General features: G+C 35.7%; 1 protein-coding gene across 5 annotated transcripts in view; it reads right to left on the bottom strand.

Moving 5' to 3' along the window:
• Positions 1-23,162, bottom strand: part of DDX6 (DEAD-box helicase 6) — a 31,543-nt gene that overhangs the window by 4,691 nt on the left and 3,690 nt on the right. For all 5 annotated transcript variants that reach the window (XM_057748624.1, XM_057748622.1, XM_057748623.1 and 2 more), the window contains exons 2-13: positions 22,633-23,107; positions 19,947-20,010; positions 18,943-19,047; positions 11,252-11,381; positions 10,191-10,337; positions 8,989-9,083; positions 7,752-7,874; positions 7,142-7,270; positions 5,468-5,584; positions 4,112-4,175; positions 1,309-1,410; positions 660-842 (exon numbers count right to left, since the gene is read on the bottom strand). In XM_057748624.1, coding sequence (XP_057604607.1) covers positions 667-842; positions 1,309-1,410; positions 4,112-4,175; positions 5,468-5,584; positions 7,142-7,270; positions 7,752-7,874; positions 8,989-9,083; positions 10,191-10,337; positions 11,252-11,381; positions 18,943-19,047; positions 19,947-20,010; positions 22,633-22,832 — 1,452 coding nt within the window. In that variant the 5' untranslated portion in view covers positions 22,833-23,107 and the 3' untranslated portion in view covers positions 660-666. The remainder of the gene's footprint in view (positions 1-659; positions 843-1,308; positions 1,411-4,111; positions 4,176-5,467; positions 5,585-7,141; positions 7,271-7,751; positions 7,875-8,988; positions 9,084-10,190; positions 10,338-11,251; positions 11,382-18,942; positions 19,048-19,946; positions 20,011-22,632; positions 23,108-23,162) is intronic.

Genomic DNA, 23,162 nt, shown 5'->3' with positions numbered 1-23,162 from the left:
AGAGTAATTTGAAAAATCTAAAAATAGGTAAAATGTTCATTGCTGATTTGGAAACTATCATCTCTCAAATTAAATCAGATTTTCCTTAGAGGAATGCTGGCTGTTTCAGGTTTTTTCCTATGTTAAGCCTTATTTTAAGCATTTCTACCAGAGCCCAGTAGTCACCAAAAGATGAGAAGGTGGGTGTAGGAAACCAGAGTGGGCATTTAAAGTAAGTTATCCTCATAACCTGATTACACTTTCAGTAATAAGATTTTACAGGTAATTAAATGTAATTTATTAAGGTACCCATTAGAAATTCAGCTTTCTATGACTGCTAGAGATGACTGAGTGATAAAGGAAAAGAGCAAAAATATTTTCATATTCAAAATTCCTGATTCTTTTTTGCTTCCATTATTTTAAAAGTCTGAATCTGTCTTAAGTACTGTTCACATACTACATTACTTAGTAAGACAGCATTCAAGAACCACATTCATGGATTCGCCAATAAGATCACAACTTCAACCGAGATACTTCCTGTTTACTGTCATTTATGCCAAGAGGTGCTTCGTTTTTTATTGCAAATTACATGTGGTGGGACATCAAATTTCCCCCAGGAAAAAGGACCTTGATCTTTCTTTAACCATTACGCTCACTCAGCTATTTTGTCAGGTACGCACATGCTTGTTAAGGTTTCTCGTCTTCTACAGGCTCGCTGTGGTATTCTGCCACATACAGGCTCTTGTCAATGTTGCTTGGGATAGGTTTGATTTCTGTTCCCAGCTGCTCCTCAATACTTTTCAGGTTGAAGCGATCATCATATGTGATCAAGTTGATGGCTAAGCCAAGATGACCAAAGCGACCTAACAAAAAACAATTTTAATTAATAGAAGAGTTAAATATGAGAATCAATGTGCAAGCACTAGTCTGTAAGTGGCAAATGCATGTTTTTGTTCGGTGCCATTCTGAGTATATGAACCAATACACATTACAACTTCAGGTTTCACAGCCTAAAATAAGTAGCACTTCTATTTTACCATTTTCAATGAAAAAATGGGTGCTCATTTGTGTCAAAAGTTGCCAAAATACACACATTAAACAGTGCAGTTACAGAAGTGAGGTTCTCATATGTGAATCTCAAATTAAGCATAGTTATTTTAACTTTTTAAAATAAATGTTCTTGAAGAATTAGAAATTAATTTGCTATATCAAGCAACTAAATTAGTTTTAACTCACTGTTCTAACTGCTACCACACTCTACAAAGGAATAAAATTTAGTGACTAAACTTCTCAGACTTCCACGAAGAACATCTCCTTCCTTTTCCTCACCTGATCTTCCAATACGATGGAGATAGGTCTCTGCCAGCTTTGGGAAGTCAAAGTTTATTACCACATTCACAGCTTGTATATCAATACCTCGGGTAAACAAATCTTTAAAAAAGAAAAGAAAAAAAGAAAAAATCTCCATTATATCCTTCAATTTGGTGCCATAATACTCTTTTAACATGTATTTCTAATGTAACCTAAGCTTCATTCACTTCATCAGTAATTCCAGAGCCTTTGCAAACTGCTGGCATTATTCTTCACGCACATTACCATAAGCAGCCTTCTGCTCACAAGTTACCTGTTCCCAGTCCTGTAACAAAGTTTTAAAAAATGGTCTAAGGTAGCTGATTCACTTTGCTGTACAGTTTAAACTAACACAATATTGTAAAGCAACTATACTACAATAAAAAAAAAAAAAAAAAAATATATATATATATATATATATATATAAGAAAAAAATGGTCTAAGGTGACGGCAAATCAAGGATGACTGATAAGCTATACACTCATAAATGAATCTCAGGAGTATAATTTTCTTCAGTCTATTTTTGAGTATTTAATCCAAGGTTAACAAATTATTTTTTAAAAGTTTGTTGCACAATGCAGAAATACTTCTAAAAAGAGGTATCCACTAGCACTAATTATTTATGCTTTGTTTAGAATTCCTTCATCCCATTCTGCTAAATGATTTACAACAGGTCTGAGGTAAGCTAATATGCTAAGGCTGTTCCTTCTACTCTTTCCTAGACCCACAATTATCATGCTAATTTAGGCTTTGAAAAATACAGGTAAAACAGCTATCAATACAATAGGCTAATAACTAGGCTTCCCCACATCTATCAGCTCCATGCTTCAAAATAATCCACGATGGTCAAATATTTCTAAAATACTGCTTTGAATTTGTAACTTATTTTAAATTGCCTCCAGATAAAATTTAAAATTGACATCCAAGGTCCTCCACTCTATACCCTGGTCCTAATATACTTCTCTAACACATCTCACCTGACTATACTTCTTTATTTTTTTTCAATTTTTAAAAAATATTTATTGTATTTATTTTGGCTGTGTTGGGTCTTCATTGCTGTGCACAAGCTTTCTCTAGTTGTGGTGAGCGGGGGCTACTCCTCCTTGCAGTGTACATGCTTCTCACTGCAGTGGCTTCTCTTGTTGTGGAGCACAGGCTCTAAGTGCACAGGCTTCAGAAGTTGTGGCACATGGGCTCAGTAGTTGTGGCTCACAGGCTTTAGAGCACAGGCTCAGTAGTTGCAGTGCACGGGCTCCGTGGCATGTGGGATCTTCCCAGACCAGGGACTGATCTGTGTCCCCTGCACTGCCAGGTGGATTCTTAACCACTGTGCGACCAGGGAAATCCCCGCTATACTTCTTTAAATGTATCTTCTTAGCTGGCTATGGACTACTTATTATACCCATTCCCTAACTTAAAATTCCTTCTTCTCTAAGTCTGAAACTCACCTAATAGCTTACAAATTAGTTTCTTCTCAGATCTCTTCTCAGATCACCTCAGCCAGTCACCTTCCCTCTCTTAAGAAAATCTAGGATTATTTACTGTATATACATCACACTTACAAATTATCTTTACTCTCTTGTAGATTCAGCCCAATGCCTGCCTTTGTAAATAAAGTTTTAATGCCACGTGGCCATGCCCATTTGTTTATAACTTGTAACACAGACCATGTGCTGTGCAAAGTCTAAGATATTTACTATACACTTCACAGAAAAAGTCTGCAGGCCTTGCCTTACGTTCTTAATGTTACCTTTTTAATCTCTGATTAAACAACTACTCCTTGAAGAGAGGGGTGGTACTTTGCATCCATTTATTTATACATTTTAAAGTTATTCAGTACTTATTTAACAACATATTACCCACTGTTCTGAAAAATCAGAAAGGAGAAAGCATTGGCACTTCAAAAACTTTTCTAAGGGCAGCCTTGCAAGTGATGCTTAAAAATAAAACCACGTAACCACAGCAGTAATTCATATCAATGTGTGAGTTCTATTAAGTACTAAGAACTCTTTCTAGAAAAAGTATTTCTCATTCTCAAATAAAGAAATGGTTAATGGTAAATGGCACCTTCTGTTTGTCTATACAGCTGACCCTTGAACAACTCGGGGGTTAGGGTCTCGCAGTTGAAATCTGCATAAAACTTTACAGTCGGCCTTCAGAACCCACACAGGATCTGTGTATACTGCAAAAATTAAGGGCAAAAAAAAATCCAGGTTCTTCCCTCTATCCAGAAGCCTAGTTTGGATTATTAATCTAGTATCAATACTGAAACTATATTCCCAGTGAAGAGATGGGAGGCTACTAAACCCCTTTGTTCTGTCTGCTCTGACTGTCCACCTGCCCTTCCCCCGCCCCACTCCCCCTGCCCCAATTTGTTTTTCTTCATGTAGTGAAATACACTGAAACATAAACTAATCTGATACTGGCAAAAAACCAAAAAGGCCATGATAAACACTTCCAAAACACAGTTTCTCAACATAATTCATTTTGCATATGCTATATATAATTCATTCCTATATACTAAAACTATTCAGAAAATATACAAACCCCAAAACTGGTTTAAAAGGCAGAGATGAGGTATGAGTGCCAGAATGAGTATTCTGCAGCTGCAGGTATGGAACCTAATTTCAAAAGTTAACTATAGCTCCTTCTCAACTTCAGAAATTCTAGAAATGGTAGTAGAGTGAGCTGGACTATGTCACAGGCTTCACTAGGTGACAGGACAGAGAAAGAGCAAAACTAGGAAGAAAAACAATGGGTAAAGGAAATAGAAAATACTTACCAGTGCAAACAAGATTGCGGCATAAGCCATTTCGGAAATCATGAAACACACGATTCCGATGTTCCTAGGAATAAAGCAATGCACTTGATTTGATTAAAACTCACACAAGCCTCCAAATTTTCATCATTTTTTGCCTCCTACCCAAACAGTTCTTTATACCCAAATCTGTTTACACGAATGAGAAAGGAGACAAATACAACACACATAAATTAAAAACAAAAGGTGAAAAAAATTAACCATAAATTAGTTTCCCACGGGAATTAATAAGCAACAAATACACACGTATTCATATTATCTCAATTCTTAGAGGTATTTTTTTTGCTGGAGTGGATTTTAAGGGACAATTTTCACCATATTTACTTCTAAAATATTTCAAACAAAAGATGCCAAAAGCGTGGCTTGACCAAAACATCTACTATTTACCTTTTCAGTTATTACATACAAAAGATAAAAATAACTACTTTCCAATTAAAAAACAAAAATGAACACATACGCTAACGCTAACAAAAGCAATAACTCTAGCATCTGGCAAACTGGTCTTTCTTTTCAACACAATGTTCTTCCACTCTGAAACATTCTCTTCAACTTAATACATTCATTTCCAGTGATAATTTTAACATTAGTTGCCTACATGATGGTATTTGATCCATGACATCAGACTTCTTTGAAAACCATATGCGAGTTGATTAACTTGTTAGCCTACTAAAGCTGCTTTGTCATAAATTTCATGTTAACAGAAACACAAAATGTTGTCTTGTGATAGTTTTGAATTTATTTTCTGTTAAATCAAGTTCTGAAATATAGACTGCATCTTTTTCTAAAGACAAGTAGTAGAGAAAAACAGATGTACCTGAGGAGGTACACAGATAAATCAGAACCTTCTGCACTGATGGAAATGTTCTGTACTTTCCAAAATTGTGGCTGTTAGTCACACGTAATGTGGCACTTCAAATTTGGTGTGACTGAAGAACTAAATTTTAATGTTTAACTCATTTAAATTGCCACATGGGGCTAGTGGTTACTGTATTAATACTACCCCAATTCTAAGATTACGGGGAAGGAAGGGAATAAAATCTCACATTTCTATTATGCTTGGCAACTTACAAACTATTCATTCACATACAATCTCAATCTTCCCAACAACCTTGTAAGGTAAGAATATGTACTATCACCCCTGTTTATAGTTAGAAAACCTAACCCCAGAGAGGTTAAATTGAAGAGTCCTTCACTTGCTAAAGAATAATTTATTCTTAAACTCAGGGCATTTGGAAGAGCATTAAAACAAAATAATATCCAAGAAATACTTAGAAAAAGATTTTTTTTTTTAATTTATGCAAGTGCAGGTTTTAGACTTACCTGCCTCATTTTAGCATGGATATAGAAGCAAGAATAACCCAGTTGAGAAATCTTCTTGGCTAGCAATTCAACTCTCTGAGAGGAGTTACAGAAAATGATCGACTGGTTTATCTGAAGCTGAGCACAGGGGAGAAAAAAAAAGACATAAGGAAGAAAAACAAAAACCTTCATTAACTTTGCCAAATCTTGAAAATACTGACTGGCAAATGAATGCTGAAAGCATCATCTAAGACTCAGAATCTCATGATACAAGAGAGATGCAAAACTGTGAAAATTTTAAGAAATATTCATTTACGCAGTAGTTGCAAATAATAATTTTTATTGTAGACTAAGTTTTATTGTAGAAGAGTGTTTTTCATAAGGGCCACATAATTGCCAACAAGAGTAAAACACAACCAATTCTCATTACGTGAGGTAGTTATGTTCTATACAGTTGCTGCAAACACTGAATTAGTGAATATAGGACCACTGCTTCCAGGGGAAATACAGGGTTAGGTTCCTGTGAGGAACTCAGAACTTTCATCAATGGATCAATAGATAACTTTTTTTATGTGTTACTGTTGTGGGTTTTTTTGGCCATGCCACATAGCTTACAGGATCCTAGTTCCTTGACCAGGGACCGAACCCATGCACCCTGCAATGGAAGGGCAGAGTCCTAACCACTCGATCACCAGGGAATTCCCATGTGTTACTGTTTAGACACCTTATTTACGCACGGCCAACAGCACTACAATGCATGCCCTTATGAAGTTTACCTAATACATTACCTCTGCAAGGTACATCAGCTCTTCTTGTACTTAGGAGCACTGGACAACACTTCAGCACTATGCTTAGGGGCCATTTAAAAGAGTGAAATCAAAAAAAGCACAGAAATGTGGCATTAAAAAAGACTGTGAAAAGGATGTTCATTTATAGTATAAGCTGAAACAAGAAGGCAGGGGGAATTGCATGAGGTCTCAAATTTTTCACTTATGTCTACAACTGACTTGAAAAGCACCTGAGTTACTACCTTTGGGGTGACAAGGTAATTTTGGCAAGTAGACAAATGTGCAAAAACAGAATCTGCCTACAACAGAACTGTAATTACTGAGAATAAGAGGATTATCTGTAATTAAGGTCAAATTATTTTCGAGTCAAATTAAAAGTGCCTGTGACCTGTCAATCATACAGTACCAGATTCAGATTAACAACTGAAACTACTTTTCTGGAAAAATTAAGGAATTGTCTTTTTTAAGTTGAAAATGGTGAGGGCGACTTCCCTGGTGGTCCAGTGGTTAAGACTGCACTCACAATGCAGGGGGCCTGGGTTCAGTTCCTGGTCAGGGAACTATAGCTCACATGCTGCAACTAAGACCCAGAGCAGCCAAATAAATAAATGAATATTTTTTGAAAAGAGAAAACTTAGGGAGTTCAACTCGAGGATGGAAGATGCCTTAGAGGACGGGGAGGGTGGGGGGGGGGGACTTGAGGGAGGGTAGGGGGGAGTTGAGGGAGGCAGGGAATATGGGGATATGTGTATAAAAACAGATGATTGAACTTGGTGTACCCCCCCAAAAATAATAAATAAATAAATAAAATTAAAAAAAAAAAAAGAGAGAAAACCTCAATAAAACAAACAGTTGTATCAGTTAAGTAATGGATAACATTCAGCAGCTGAAGCCTAAACAGGCTTACCCTGGAGAAAAGTGTGTTGAGGCAGTGTACTTTTTGGCGCTCAGTTACATATGCGTAGTACTGGGTTACTCCCTTCAAAGTTAGTTCCTCCATCAGGTTAATCTCATAGGGTTTCTGCAAATGGGAATTCTGAAAAAAAGAAGAGTCTTACACTTAAATGAAAGCAGAGTGTATTTCTTAAATTCAAAATATATCCTCATACATTTCTGTCTAATAAACTCTTACTTCAAGGGATGCAGCTCTCTTTAAAACGTATCATCTGCATGGAAGAAGTAAATTACCATAAAATGTGAGATCTAACATTCAGATATACAGCTACGTTACTATTTTGTACTTTAAACATAGGATTATGCTGTACTCAGTTTATCTAGCATCGATGGCTTTGTCAGTCTGACACCAAAAGCTAAGTGAACAAATAAGAATCAAATTACTTTCGTATCTTAAAAAAAAGTTAATTTATGCACAACAAACCTTAACTGAGCAGCTGAAGAAAAAGCCCAAAACTTGAAATCAGCAAAAAATATAGACTAGTAATAAGATGTAATTATGGATAAAGGTATACTCATGGGCAACAGGATAGTACTACATCCAAGTACAGGTTTATACTCACCATGAACTTCTGTACACTAAGAGGGAAAGTAGCAGAATATAATAAAATCTGTCTGTTTTTAGGTAGCGTGAGAATAATATCCTCCATTATCTGCACAAAATCCTGTGACAGCAACTTATCTGCCTGCAGTACAAAGAGAAGATGATCTTAAACACAATGAAATAATGTCTAAGGTCTTTGGTTAATAAGGCATCATCCAGCAAGTGCATTCATGGAGTGCTCCTGGTTGTAAACAGTAAGTACTCTACAATGTTGTGTAGTCCAAAGGCACCAAGACACACTACCAGTGATACAGAAGGGGAAAAGTCTATAATACTGATCTTCCAGGGAAAAAAATCCTAGACAGTTATAATCCTTGTTCCCTTAACAAAATTTTAATGTGATTTCCATTAAAGAGACATTATGGTATAGTGGTTAAAAGTACAGGCTGTAGAGTCAAACTACCTGGGTTTAAAACTTGTCTCCTTTGCTTATTAGCTATGTTGGGAGGTTTCTTAACCACTGACTATTTCAGTTTCCACAATTTAAAAATTAAGATGTCTTCTTACCGTAGTAACTACTTTATATGATACCTACTTTACAGGATTATTGTAAAAATTAAGTGAAAAAACACATAAAGCACTTAGTGCTAGCATGTAGTGACTAATAAATGTGCTCTCTCCTAACTCAAAGATAAAAACATGTTCCGAATTAGACCATGATGAAACTGATTAGTAATCTACAACACAGACCAAACAGGAAAATAACTTTATTTCCAAACATCAACGCTGATTTCATATATGTAAGGACGCAGAGCTGAGTAAGTTCTTAAAAGGCACTTATAACCTGGAGCAATAACACATAACAGACAAAAACAAACAAACAATACAAAGTTGTATATGTTAAATGAGGCATCAGAGACATTACACACTTCTTAGGATGAACCACAGAATGGAAATAGACAGAATGAACTTGGCTTTGAGGTTATTCAACAACTTCTCTTATTGAAAAATAAAAATAAAACCTAAACTATCTGACTTAAGAAAAAGACACAAGGCTGAATTATTCCTATAAATTCCTATCATCTATTGCTTTCAAAGGGCAAAACATGTTTTATAAGCAAATTAGTTTGAACTGACAAGAGTTATGCATTTATTAGAAGGTCATAAACACAAAGAGATTATGCTTCATTCACTGGCAGTTATAAACAAAGCCAGAGTAGTACAGAATAGTATGTTTCCAAATGAAGAGACATTACCTCATCCAATACTATCATCTGGACATGATCAACTTTTGCTACTCCTTTCTTGATAAGATCCAGGATTCTCCCAGGGGTAGCTATCACCACATGCACTACACAAGATTAGAAAACATATTTTTGTTAATTTTAGTTGAGGCAAAAAGGATATAGTAAAGGTTTATCATCTAAACACTGCTGGAGCGGTAGGAATAATGCAAAGAGGCAAAGATGTGTTTTAGAATATGGATTTCCATTTCATCTTCGGTTGGCTACAGAGTACCTGTGAGTTTCACCTCTACATGGGATGGGCTACAGCTTCCCAAATCATCTGCTCCAAATAAGGGGCATACTTCTCTGTTTTAGGACAACCCCCAAGGAAAAACAAAAGGCATGCCAAGCTTCTGATACAGTAGCTTGTCTCTAATCTAGATCAATGGTCTTCAGAAGGCTCTAACAAGGATCAAATAAAATAATCATTTTAAATAACAAGTAGCATGAAGAATATAGTAATTAAACTAATCAAATGACAATCAAATAAGATCCAGACTAAAATTCTATGTATAATTTTATGTAAGTGGATTTCATTCTTGCTGTTTTCTTTTTTCACTAAATAATGTTTCATGGAGAACTCTTCATGAAAATGAATACAGATTGCTTCACTCTTTAATGGCTATGTGGAATTTCATTCAGACTATATACCCCAGTGTATTTTAGCCAATCTCCCCTGACATTCAGGTTGCTCCAATTTTTCAGTACTACAAACCACGCCGTAGTAAAGAACCTTGCATTTGTCCAGTTATTTCTTCAAAAAGATTCTTAAAAATATACATTTATAATTTTGAAATATAATGCCAAGTTGCCTACGACAGAGATTATATTGATTTATAGCTCCATGGTGCATGAGTCAATTTCTCCACAAACACATTACTGGTTACTAATTAGCTTTGATAATCTTAATTAACCTTGTTAATCAGATAGGTACAATATCACTTTACTAGTTTTATGCGCAATTTAAAAAATTACTAGTAAGGCTGAATATCCTGTCAATTACTAAAACAATTTGGTTTTTTTCTTGAATGAAACAGTCATTTCCTTTATTCATTTTTCTACTGCAATGTTTGTTTCTTATTAACTTTAAAAACAATTTAAATAAGTTACTGAAAGGAAACACCTGTGTGTGATATTAGAGAGCCAGCCACCTTACATCAATCATCTCCTACCTGTATCATCAAGCCTCATTATGTCATCTCGTAAATTGGTTCCTCCTGTGGTTGCCATCACTTTGGCCCCTCCCATGTGTTTGCTGACCTGGATGCAAATTTGACTGACCTGTAGAGCAAGTTCTCTAGTGGGAACAATCACCATTGCTGGAAAATATCAAGTAACAGAGAAAACAGGGAAAAAAGACATACATTAAGAGTTTAAGAAGCTACCGAAATATTGCCCCTTGTAACCAAGACACTCAAATGAATAAATTTCCAAAAAAAAAGAGAGAGAGAGAGAGCGAGAACCTATTACAGTGTTCCAGATTTAGACTCTTCCTCAGGAACAACGCTATACAATTCTTGTACTCTTCTTAGTTACAAATCCTTATAGGGTTCTTTGAATTGGCAATTATTAGCTCAAAGGTTTATTAATATTTTAGTAAGAGATTCACTAGCCAAAATATCCAAATAGGAAACACCTGCTGCCCAGTTCCATTTATATCATATGAAAGTAACGGGAAGATGGCACAAACAATAATTATAGATCAAGAAGGCTGGAAAAAAAAAGTTGAAAATTTAAGAAAAAGCTTTAGAGGTGAAAACTTAACTCTATTAGCATACTCTGGGTACAGCAATGGAAGTTTGTTTCTCCTCTATTGCCTAAGCTCTTAAAATTCCCAAACCACAAGGTTTTAAAGAGAAAGTGTTCATGTTTCTACAAGGAACTCTGCAGACACACAGCTATCACAGGAAACATTTCAGTGCCATAGCTTGTAAGTATCTATGTCAGATAATTTAACTTCTCAAGATCTTAGCTTTCCTATCTACAGGACAATACTTATTTTGCCTACCTCATTGGAATGTTGTCACAGCTGTGTAATATGTAAAAGAACTTTGAAAATTAGAAATCTCTTTGAAGTTAGGAATCATTTTTATAAGACAACCAGGCCAAAAGCTGTGAAAAGGGTAAATACTAATTACAGATTATTTAAGTTCTGACTAAAAAAAAGATGGTAATATCTTCTACATAGCTGCAAAATTTAAATTGCCATTTCCAGTTTAAACAAACAACTAACCTTGTATATTGTCCTTCTTCAGGTCTAGCCGTTCAAGTAAGGGAATGAGGTAGGCACCGCTCTTGCCTGTTCCATTTTTTGCTCTAGCTAAAATATCCCTACCAGATAAAGCAATGGGAATGCTCTCCTCCTAGAAGAGATAACACAAATTACTTGTGAATAAAAACAGTACATAAACAAATTCTCCTCTAAAACACACTGAAAGTATACATCGCTCTCTGGTATTATTTTAAAGTATTTTACAAGACTGAGTAGAGACCAAATAAATTAGCACGACCAGTCAACATCACCATCAGTATCAACTGACATTTACCAGAACTTCTTATAAAATACATACTGAAGTAATAAAAACTGTATATGTGAGTGTGTAGTGTGTTGTCTAAGGAAGCTGAGCATCAACAACAGAGAAAGTTGGCTGACACAATGAACACAGAGGTAAAAAGCAAAAGACATTTCACAATTAAAAACTGGAGGAAAAAATAGCACAAACAATATTCAAAGGAAAGACCATATGATATTCTGAGACTAGTAAACCAATTTGACCACAATGAAAAACTGCAGGTTGGATAATTTATCCCTATACAAAACAGTAATTGGCTGGCAAAGTTTAACTTTCAGGTCCTATTTTTTTTTTTAATTGCATTACATAATGTCCAATGTCTGTCTCACAGCCAAATTCTGTCCTGAGATGTGCTCAACTGGAATCTCAATTCTATTCCAGTTATCTTGATCCATGGTCACATCACTAAGGCTGACTTCTCATTTTCATATCTGGCTTACTTTGTCATGTGTTTTGTAGAAGATAAAATGTCTTACTAAGACAAATTTCTCAGACAATAGCAAAAGGATTCCTAACAATTACTAAATATTAAATACACATATACAGAGAGAAACTAAAAAGATAAAACAGGCATAAACAGAACATTTCTATTTCTAAAACTAAAAATTTTAATTTCTAAGACTAGAAAATTAGGAAAATAAATTAGGAAAGAGATTCATAATCACTATAATAATTAGTTCTTCCTATGCTTGAGCTAATGACCCAAACAAGTACTTCTAGCACTTTAAAACTGTTACTGGAAAAATATCTAAGTCATAAGCATCATGACTTTCATTTTCCACCATGACACTTCTTCTAGAACCCCAATCACAGGGGTTAGATGGGTTCCATATGGTCAGAGTAACTAACAGAACTGCCAGAACTGCAAAATTGGTCCAGTGACAATACCCTGTTATCTTGTTCCTACAGCCAGCATTACACAGTCTGCTTATTATGTATGCTAAAGCAGGTCGAAGAAGAAAACCTTAGTTTTGATCCTTTGGTCTTAATCTCTTCCCTCCTACTTTGAGCCAACTCTGTTTATCTCTAGTTGTCCTGAAGGCCCATTAACCCCACAGGTTCATTCTCTTCTACGGTTTTTAAACAGGCTACCTGCACACTACTCAGTTCTATAGCAGAAAAAAAAGGCTAGGTAGTCTCCCAGTGACTTCCTGAATCAGGTCTTTTAAAAGGATAAGCCTTCTGAATGAAGTGAGACAGGGTAGAATTAGATTGGGGGTATCCTAATTCCTATCTGGGGTTTACCTTCTGACTTAGATTAAAGGTCATTTAATGACTTCTAGTCTTCTACTCTTTGACAGGACTTATGCTCTACAGAAACTATTTAAGGATAGGACTTTAGTAAAGTAACCTTGTCTACAAACTGAGATGCACTGTATTTTGTCTCGTACAGTGGCCACTATGATTAGCAGTCAGGGAATCCAGCATATCCACACCACCTCTTACCACTGTTTGCCAGGAAGATTAAGTAATATGAAGCAAGAGAATTCAAGTTAGACTCAGACAGCTTCGAAACCCAAGAGGAAGCTACCAGGGAGAAGAGAAAGGAGGAAGGAAGCTAAAGAAATTTTAAAAACTTACATGATGGGCACTATGCTTAGATACTTAATGTTAATTACATCCTTTCAAGTTAGGTGCTTTTTGTTTTACAACTGACAAAATGGATCCTCAGATTTTGTCCAAGGTCACAAAGCAAGAAATGCTAGAACCAGAATTTGAACTTAGGTCTGCAAATAGAGAAATCAGAACCTCATACACTACACTAAGTAGAATGTGAAGCCATTTTGGAAAACAGCCTGGCAGTTCCTCAAAAGGTTAAAGAGCTATCATGTAAATCAGCAATTTTACTCCTAGGTATACACCCAAGAGAAATGAAAATATCTCCACACAAAAATTTGTACATTAATGTTCAAAGGGGTGTTATTCATAATAGTTAACAGTGGAAAACAACCCTACCAACTGAAGAATGAATAAACCAAATGTGGTATAGCTATACAGTGAAATATTATTCAGCAATAAAAACGAAGTACTGACACATGCTACAATATGGATGAACCCTGAAAACATGCTAAGTCAAAAAAGCCAGTCACAAAAGAGCATATATTGTATGATTCCATGTACATGAAACTGTCCAGAATAGGCCAATCCATACAGACAAAACGTAGGTTAGCAGTTGCTTAGAGCTACAGAATGATGAAAGGTGATTACCAAAGAAGTTTCTTTCTGGGGTGATGAAAATGTTCTAAGACTGTAGTAATTGGCTGCACACCTGTGAATATACTAAAAAAAACCACTGAAATGAATACTTAAAATGTGTGAATTGTGTGCTGTGTGATTTATATCCTAAGGCCACCAAAAACAAAGCAAAACAAACACACAAAACAAAACCCACCAAAAACCAAAAAACCAAACCCTAAAAATAAAAACAACCTCACAACCTTAAGGTCTGTCTGATTCTGCCACTTTAGCTCTCCAAAGTCCATATTCCACTGTAAGGTCTAGGGACTGAGCTAATATGTATTTCTTCTTTTTAATAACCCTAATATCCATTTCCCCTTCTTAGTAGCACCCTAACTTTCTTCTAAGGAATTACACCCTCTCCACTCCAATGGATAGTTTAGCCAACTTTCTTAGCTAAATGGAGGACACTGACTGAAGTCAGGCCAGCTGAATGCTCCCTTCTAAGAATTTAAATTGCTACAGCACATCCTATAACAATTTACAGCTTCCTGAGCCCTTTGGGGCTCCTCAGTTCTTGGCCAATACGAAGTATGTTTCTCCAGATTTCTCCCTAATTTTGTGAATTCCTGATATTCAATAAATTTCCTTTTGCTGCAGTTAATCCAGGTTGGTTTCTACTGCCTACAACCAAAGAATGGGATATTTTCCAATTTCCTAAAACTGAGAGGCATTTTACAATAGTACCTAATAAAGCTCCAAATTGCCCAACTAGCTGCTTTTAAAGCAGCTGCTTTTTTTTTTTACTTCCTAGGACCAATTGAGCTTAAGAACCTAATCTCGGGGGGGAAAAAATATGGGTACTGTGGAGGAGGTAGCAATGGTTAAGATTATCAACTGCTATCCAGGAAAAAAGGAGATGGAAGATAGTAATTTCAAAAAGAGTATCTCCAAATTAAGGAACACACCCCAATTTTACCATAGTAACCAATGAAGACATGCATTTAAAGACTTCTTTGAGAATTCAGAAAACAATTATTTTAGCCACAATATATTCATGTTAGCAGAAGGAATGAATTACAAAAGAATTAAGAATGCTCTAATTCTTAACTATAAACTTAATAAACGACTAATTAGACTTAGTTAACAAAGTAATTTCTCAAAAATAATTTGAGATTCCTGACTTGAAATGAAATTTGCTGGCCAAAAGAAGGAATTTCCATGTTTCCCTAATAATGAACTACCTGCCATTCCATCACTTTTTAATTCTTTATTGGAATATATTTGCTTTACACCCTTGTACCCGTCTCTGAGGTACACCAAAGTGAATCAGCTGCATCTACACACATGTCCCCATATCCCCTCCCTCCTGCGACTTACCCCCACCCTCCCCGTCCTGGCCCTCCATGGCATCTCCCATGAAGTTGATCTCCTTTTGTTATACAGCATCCATCACTTTTTTATCTAAAAAAGTCTTCAAAAGTTGTGCCTAAGGTCTGGAAGCAGCAAGAGCTGTCATCAATCATCCCCAATTTAATATAAGGTTTTGCAATGTTAAGCAGAATAAGACAGTGGACTCTTAGGTCCTCCAAAGAAGTCTCTGTTCCTATAAAGCTATGCCTTTAGAATGGCAGGGTTTTGCTACTGGGCACAGCATTCAGACCGAGAACTAGAGTCATAGATGGCTGTACCAAAGAAAGATGTGTGGAAGCAATCTGTAGTATATTTGGTTCCGGCCTGTCAGTGTAAAGTTATACCCTCTCAGAAGATTTTAAGTGCCTCATTTTCCAATAATCTTATAGCAAAAGTATAAGTAAGTTCCATCTCTTAAAAAAGATTCAAATGCATATGACAGCCATCTGACCAAGAGGCTTTTATGTTTGGAGAGAAAAAAAATGCCTGGATAAAACTGTAAAACTAAGTACTATGAAAGACAATAGACACATTTTAGGGGGGAAAAATAACAAAAAAAACAAGTTAAGGAGAGAAGGTAGATAGGAAAAAAATAGTAGGAGAATGCCAGTCACGAGGTTGGCTTTTACTAGAGGACTTCTAAATTTCTGTTTGTTTCTAAAGTCCAAATATTTATGGTTTTTTACACCGAAGGATTCTAAGACACACATTATGTTGTGTTTTCCATGGATTCTCAGGCAAAACAACAGTGCAGGAAAAGGCAATGTGAATAGTAGTCTCAGGTATATAAAATAATACTTCACATTCACACTGTGCTTGCTATTTCAAAATGCACCTTGGAGCATTGCAGATTTGGTTCTATATCACTGCAGTCAAGTGAGTCACACACATTTTTTTGTCTCCCAGTGCATAAAGTTATGCTACACTATACTATAGTCTATTAAGTATGCAGTAGCAGTGTGTAAAAAAAACAATATACATACCTTAATTTAAAAATACTAACCATCATCTGACAACACAGGGTTGCCACAAACCCTCAATTTGTTTAAAAAACAAACAAAAAAACAAACGCAGTATCTGTGAAATACAATAAAGAGCAAAGCACAGTAAAACGAGGTATGCCTGTACATTACATTTGATCCTCACAATAAAAACCAAACCCTGTGAGGGAGATCATTTCTACTTTACGAAAAAAGCTAGATGGCAGACTGGCTAAGTGGCTGGAGAGTTAATCATCTACATGCGATACCAAACAGAATGCAAACAACAAAGTGAATTTTAAATTCTAATACAAAGGTGTGAAACAGGAGCCAGCCAAGATCCATCAAGAATTAAGTCTGCTAAATGAACCAATCTCCTTTCTTGATAAACTACTACATAAAATAAAAACCCATAACATTTATCGAGCATTTATTACCCACTAGCCACTGTACTAAAGATACTAACATGAGTTACCTCACTTAATCTTTACAATAACCCAATGGTATATACTATTATATCAATTTTATACATCAGAAAGCAGAGGCTTAAAGACATTTCAAATATTCAACTTGGAAAGGAGTGGAGTTGGGATTCAACCTGGGCAGTCTGACCACAAAGACAGTGCTCTCAAACAGTTCTCAGACCAAGTTCGCCTACAGACATCTGTTAACCATAATTCCATCAAAGCCATACAACTGAAGGCCTACTTCCTGCAATGCACCTTGCTAAGTATTAGAGAGACAAAGTTGAATGATACAGTACAGAAGTGCCCATAAAACTTTTCATTCTTATAGATAAAATACATTAACATGAACTACATTACAGAAAAGTGGATTCCTAAATATTTTTGATATCTGCACTCAAACTGCCTGATGAGGTATAATTTTATCTTGATACTTTCTCTAACCACAACAAAGTTCTTTCAGTTTGTCCATAAAGGCACACTCTCATCCCTAGGCAATCACTATTCCAGTGTTCTCCACTTGGGAACATGGATCACTTCTTCCAGGTTGTTCCATCTTCCCCTAATGGCTACATACATGTGCCCATTATATTACACTGAAATTATCTGTATCATTAGCTGTCCTTTCCACCAGACTCTGAGTGCAGGAACCCTATATCTTGTTCATCATAACCCCCAGGGTCTAACACTTCCTAGGTCACTTGATACATGTTTGTTCAACAAAAAAGTGCTCAATGATACCACAGTTTGTACCGGGTACAGCTTGGATTCGACAATTGTTTCAATTTATGTGAAGACAACAAACACATTTATCAAATTTGTGTATGTATAATGCATGTTTAGGTCTACATGCATGTGTGTATGTGTATACATACATATATTTCTTTGCCCTTTCCACTGAAAGAGTGCATCTAGTGCTTGGATCTTGGCTTCCAATACTACTCCCCACTAACTGGTATCTGAGTTCCTTGGAGAAATAGCTGATTCTGAGGTTGGGGAAGTGTAGGTCTACAGATAAGCTTGGCATCATGACATACCAAAAAGGAAGTGGAAAATGAAGGGGAAGAAGAAAAGTGAAAAGGGAAGGGTGAACAGATGGGAGCACAGAGGTCACTGAAACTACCCTGTATGATACTATAATGGCAGATACATGTCATTATACATTTGTTCAAACCCAAAGAATGCACAATACCAAGAATGAACCCTAATGTAAACTATGGACTTTGGGTGATAATGTATCAACACAGGTTCATCAGTTGTAACAAATATTGCTCTTGTGGGAAAGGCGATAATGAGGGAGGTTATGCATGAATGTGGGCAGGAATTTATGAAAAATCTCTTTTGCTCAACTGCTATGAACTTAAAACTGTTATAAGACAGTCTATGAGAGGAAACAAAATGAAAGAGACACATTACAAAAACAAAGGAACTGGCCTGAAGGAGGCTCACGCTGCCCAAATATGGGACAATTCGAGCACAAAAATACCATCAAAAAAAAGAAAAAAGAAAAAAGGAATTCATGAGTCCACATGGATAATACATAGACGCATAAGGAGGAACTGGGGGAAATTTTTATGAAGACTAGTATATCTGCACTGCCTTAAAATGCTTCCCACAGACTGTTTATTATTTTCAAGGCGGGGCGGGGAGCAATAATTATATAGTAGGAAAATCAAGACACCACTCTGAAAGGGTAATCAAAATTAAAATCACCCTCGAAGAATAGGTGAATACCTCCAAATGTGACTTCTGCAGTATTCTGGCTAAGAATGCATAACTTAAATCTAATCACATGGAAACAGACAAATCCAGAATGAGAAATGTTCTATTGGGGGGAAAAAAAAGAAGGGGGCTCTATTTTTAACATGTCAGTGCCATAAAGGACAAAAAAAGAATAGGGAAATGCTCACTACTAAAAGAGATGTAACAACTATATGCACCCATCCTAGGATGGATCCTGTACAGAAGAGAAAAAAAAAATGCTTTAATACAAAACTTGCACACCAATTAAAAATTAGACTTACAAACGACAGATGAGACAGAAATACTGCATTAAAGTTAAACTGACTGAACATGACTATACTATGATTATTCAAGAGAATATTCCTATTCTTAGGAAACACGGACTGAAATATTTAGAGATAAAGGGCCATGATTTTGTAACTTACCCTTTAAAGGTTCAGAAAATGTGTGTGCATGCATGTGCATATGTATATGCGTGTGTATACACACTGGAGAGAAACGTTGGTTCATTATATCATCCTCGCAGATCAAAAATTATGCAACGCTTAGCTCGTATAAAAAGGGGAAACAAACCTGAATAGGAGATGGCTTTTCCCAGCCCATTTCAAAAATTCCCATCAGCAACTCCCGTTTCAAACAGTAATCTTCAAACTCATTTCCTTTTGTGGAGGTCACATCCTGGTCAAACAAAAACAAACAACATCAAAAGAAGGAAGTACAACTGTGTTCCTTTGGTAATTAGCATGCTTAAGAAAGTGTTTGAGAGACTAATTCTTTACTCTGTGTAAAATACAAATATACACAGATTAGTCCTCTGTCTTGATCTGTAGTTCAACTATTCCTGAAAAATAACCATTCTGCTTAACATAAACAAGCCATTTAAAAACTGTTTTGGGGAAAGACCAGCCACCCTGTGGTCATTTTCTTCTAAGCACTGATGGAATACTATTATTTCTATACAAGTATCATGCTGTGAATTGCAAACCACAAGATGTGAAGTCAAACCCTAACTCCACCGTGCACTGCCTACATATATCCTAGTCTAAACCAGCGTTTCTCAAGCCCAGTACTACTGACATTTGGACCAGAAAATTCTTTGCTGTAAGGGGCTGTCCTGTAGCATACCCTCAGCTATGATAACCAAAAATGTCTCCAGCTATTGCTAAATGCTTCCTAGGGGACAAAAATCACTCTTGGTTGAGAATACTGGGCTAAGAGAACTAACATCTCAACTTCAATTTCTCATCCACAAGATGTGGATAATACCTACCCTGAATCTTACTGTGTTGCTGGAAACAAAAGAATTTTGAGAAAATGCCTTGAAAACCACAAAAGCATTCCACAAATGAGATTAGACATACATACGTATAAACACAATATGTAATATATACATACACATTATTACTGATTCCTCCAAATAGTGGAAATTTTGGGCAATTCATCACATATGAGTTATACAAACAATTTCAACCACTCCAGCTTAAGAGTAAACACTTAATGCCTATTATCATTAAGTAACTACTTCACTTTTACAGTTTCCAGACCATTTTCCCACTTGAATGTTACAACCAACTTACCGAAGTTTTGATTCTTAGATCCTTTGGAGGGAGTTTTAAAGTCTTTTTCCAGTCATCACCAGGTCTAGAGAGAATACAGTAAATTGAAGTATCAGAATTCAAAGCATTAGTATTCTAAAATACAAAGATAATTCATCTCCATTATAATTTCTAAAAAGCGCACTAAGTTTAAAACATTGCCATTTACTTAAGAATACAGGTAACAACTGAGACAACTTTAGAAAAAGTTTGGTCTTTCTTACGAAGCACAACAATCTAGGGAGAATTAAAAGAAAAATCAAGAAGGTATCCATCCTCTTAAGAGAAGCAGTATTGCATATAGTCCAACTGTTTTCAAAACTGGTAACCCATGTATTTTGTTTGATCTATATAGTGTGTTTTAATTTAAATTAGCAGCCAACATTAAAAAATGAGGAGATTTTGTATAAAAGTCCAGATTCTGGATGTTCTTGAAAACAAACAAACCAAAAAACCCCACACAACACCTCCAAAATACCTGGAAGCTTTAGCAACACTGGTTCCAAATTTCTGCATGGCATCTGTTTGATAGAGCTTAATAACTGGAGTTTACAATCAAGCAGCTGAGGCCTTTAAAGGGGGCAAGTATCCTCTAATCTGGCATCTGAGTTTGTAACTCCTGGTGACTAGTTAAAACCAAGGAATCTATAATAAAGTTTCAAGCCCTGACCTGAGTTCAAGCCCTGACATATTAGTTCTATGACCTCGCAACAGTTACTTTTTCTAAATCTCCATTCTCTCATACATAAAATGGAATAAGGATTATATAAAATAATTTCTATAAAGCACTCAGCACAGTGCCTGGCAAAACAAGAATTTGATATTAGCCATTAACGAACATCTCTCAATCTTTTTTTTACTGGGGATGCTTGAAATCATGAAAGAAAGTAACAAAGAAAATGTAACAAAAAATTTTTTTTGGTCAGGTAAAAACTTCAAATAATACCCAAAACGAAAAGACTGTCAATAAAGGCTTTCAACCATTTTTTAAAATTAGTAAGTTTTCACTAACTTAATTATAACAACTAATAATTAGAACCCCCCAAACATCTCAAGAGTCTTGATTTAGAAAGACAAAGAATGTATTTTACTTAAAGCTAGGTCCCACACAATCCAACATACTCTAACACAGGGAACTATTTGCAACCAATCCAAGGGTACTAAAGCCTTTCACCCCAGTCTATACCATACGAAAGTGTCTGAGCAAAATGTCAGCTGAACATCCTAGTAAGTCAGCTTGCTACACTGCCAATTTCACTAAATAGTGGATAAAAATGCGGAAGATACAACACAAAATCTGCTCACAAAAAAAATTTATAATCTTAGGAGGTTAAAAAAAAATTTAATGAGAAAGTGATAGATAGGTATTAGAAGAGCTCTTGAGCCATGGGATCTAGAAGTCTTCATAGAAGAGATGACATTTAACTGAGATTTAAAGATTCACAGAATTGAAAAGAAACCATTAATCCTAGGAAAAGCAAAAAAAAAAAAAAAAAAAAAAAGGCAAAATCCACTGTTGTCTCAAATCAGAGTTTAAGTAGAAAATACTCTCAAAATGAAATAATATAGCTTTATGTTTCTATCATTAAGGATTAAAAATAGCCTATATGTTGCTAGCCAATTCATATTTTGTCAAGACAAACTGCAATTTAGAAAGTATTCTTGATTTCTATAGTAATTATTCACCTCAAAAATAACAGAATATGCATTAATGCCAATTCTCCCAGTGACCTAAACAATTCTGTTGGAAGTTAGGACTCTTTTTCTTTAGTAAGTGCTTCTTAAGCATGGAAAAGATCTAGGTTGTAATAAAACACAAACTTTAGTTCCTTGAAAGAGTTTCATCATCTTATGAAAACTTCTAAAGGTTAAATCAACTTACACAGCTAGCTTCTTAAAGACAAATCTCAAATGGGTCAAGATTCTTGAATGTTAATTTTCTAACTAATTCTTTGGAATCAGTTACCACTCAAATACTTTAAAGTGTACACTTAAAGATGACAGCCTACACACTTTCAAATTTAAAAGAAAAAATATCCCATAGTAAGATGAGGCTCTTGCGTTTTTAAGTCTTCAAGGGGGTTTGGGACTATTCAGAGATGTGTTTCCAAGAGTTCAAAATCCTGAGTTCTCTATGATACAAACTGCTTGTTATTGTGTGTGTATGTGTAAAAGGAGGAGAAAGTGTATTTGAAAAATAAAACAGAAGAAAAGCAAAGTGTCATAAACTAAAAAAAAGTTATGAATAAATTTTCTATGCGTATGTTTGAAGTTCAGAGGCTGGGCAAGTCTTTAAATTTAAAACTTGAAATTGGCTACAACTGCCATTCAAATTAGGAAAAGGTCAAGTTCTAACACCAGGGAAAAAGCCATACTGGCAAAAATAAGATGAATCTGAGCTCATTATGAAAGCCAGAAATGTTTCAACAAAGTCTATACAAAATTAATATATATTATCTGTGCCTGTTACTTAATAAACCTGAATTAACTATGACAGAAATACATTCTTCTATTGCAAATACCTACTGGCCATAAAACAAAGCCATCTGTCCTCTATTTACGATCAAAATGGTTAAACTGAGGTATACATAAAGTAGTCAACAGCGAAGTAACAAAATAAAATCTCCTTGGCCCCCCAAGTGGGTTTATTATTTATTCTAACACTTACTTAATAGTGGTGGTCATACTCTGTGCTTGCTGCTGAGTGCCATTATTGATTGTGTTGGTGTTTTTCAGTTGGTTCATCTGTTGCTGTGTCTGTGTGCCCCCTCCTCCGGGGCCACCAGTGGGCTTCACAGGGCCCCTCAGCTGACCATTTTGACTGGACAGACCCATTATAACAGGGTTCTCTGTTCTGGCCGTGCTCATGCTGTATTAATTGCAAAGATGTCTCTTTCAAACTTCAAAACTTTTGAAAGTCAGTAGAGAAACTGTAATAACAGTTTATTAGGCTCTCCAAAACGAAGAGATAAATATAAGTCTTGCTCAATATATGAGTCCTTTATTGCAATGCAGGCAAGCACCTGTAAAGTCTCTGAACGGTAAGCAGCAGTAACTTGCTCTCATGCACGGAATCAACTCTTTATTTTTTAAAAAGCTCTCTAACAAGATTGAGTTATGTATCTGAATTCACTCACTTCAATCTGAAACAAAGAAAAAAGTTAAATTAGCAAACAGAAAAAGGTTAGAAAAAAACTT

This window comes from Hippopotamus amphibius, chromosome 9 (genome assembly GCF_030028045.1).
Source record: "Hippopotamus amphibius kiboko isolate mHipAmp2 chromosome 9, mHipAmp2.hap2, whole genome shotgun sequence".
NCBI classification, from domain to species: Eukaryota; Metazoa; Chordata; class Mammalia; order Artiodactyla; family Hippopotamidae; genus Hippopotamus; species Hippopotamus amphibius.
The sequence above is the reverse complement of the archived record's forward strand: the minus strand, read 5'-3'. Positions and strand labels throughout refer to the sequence as shown.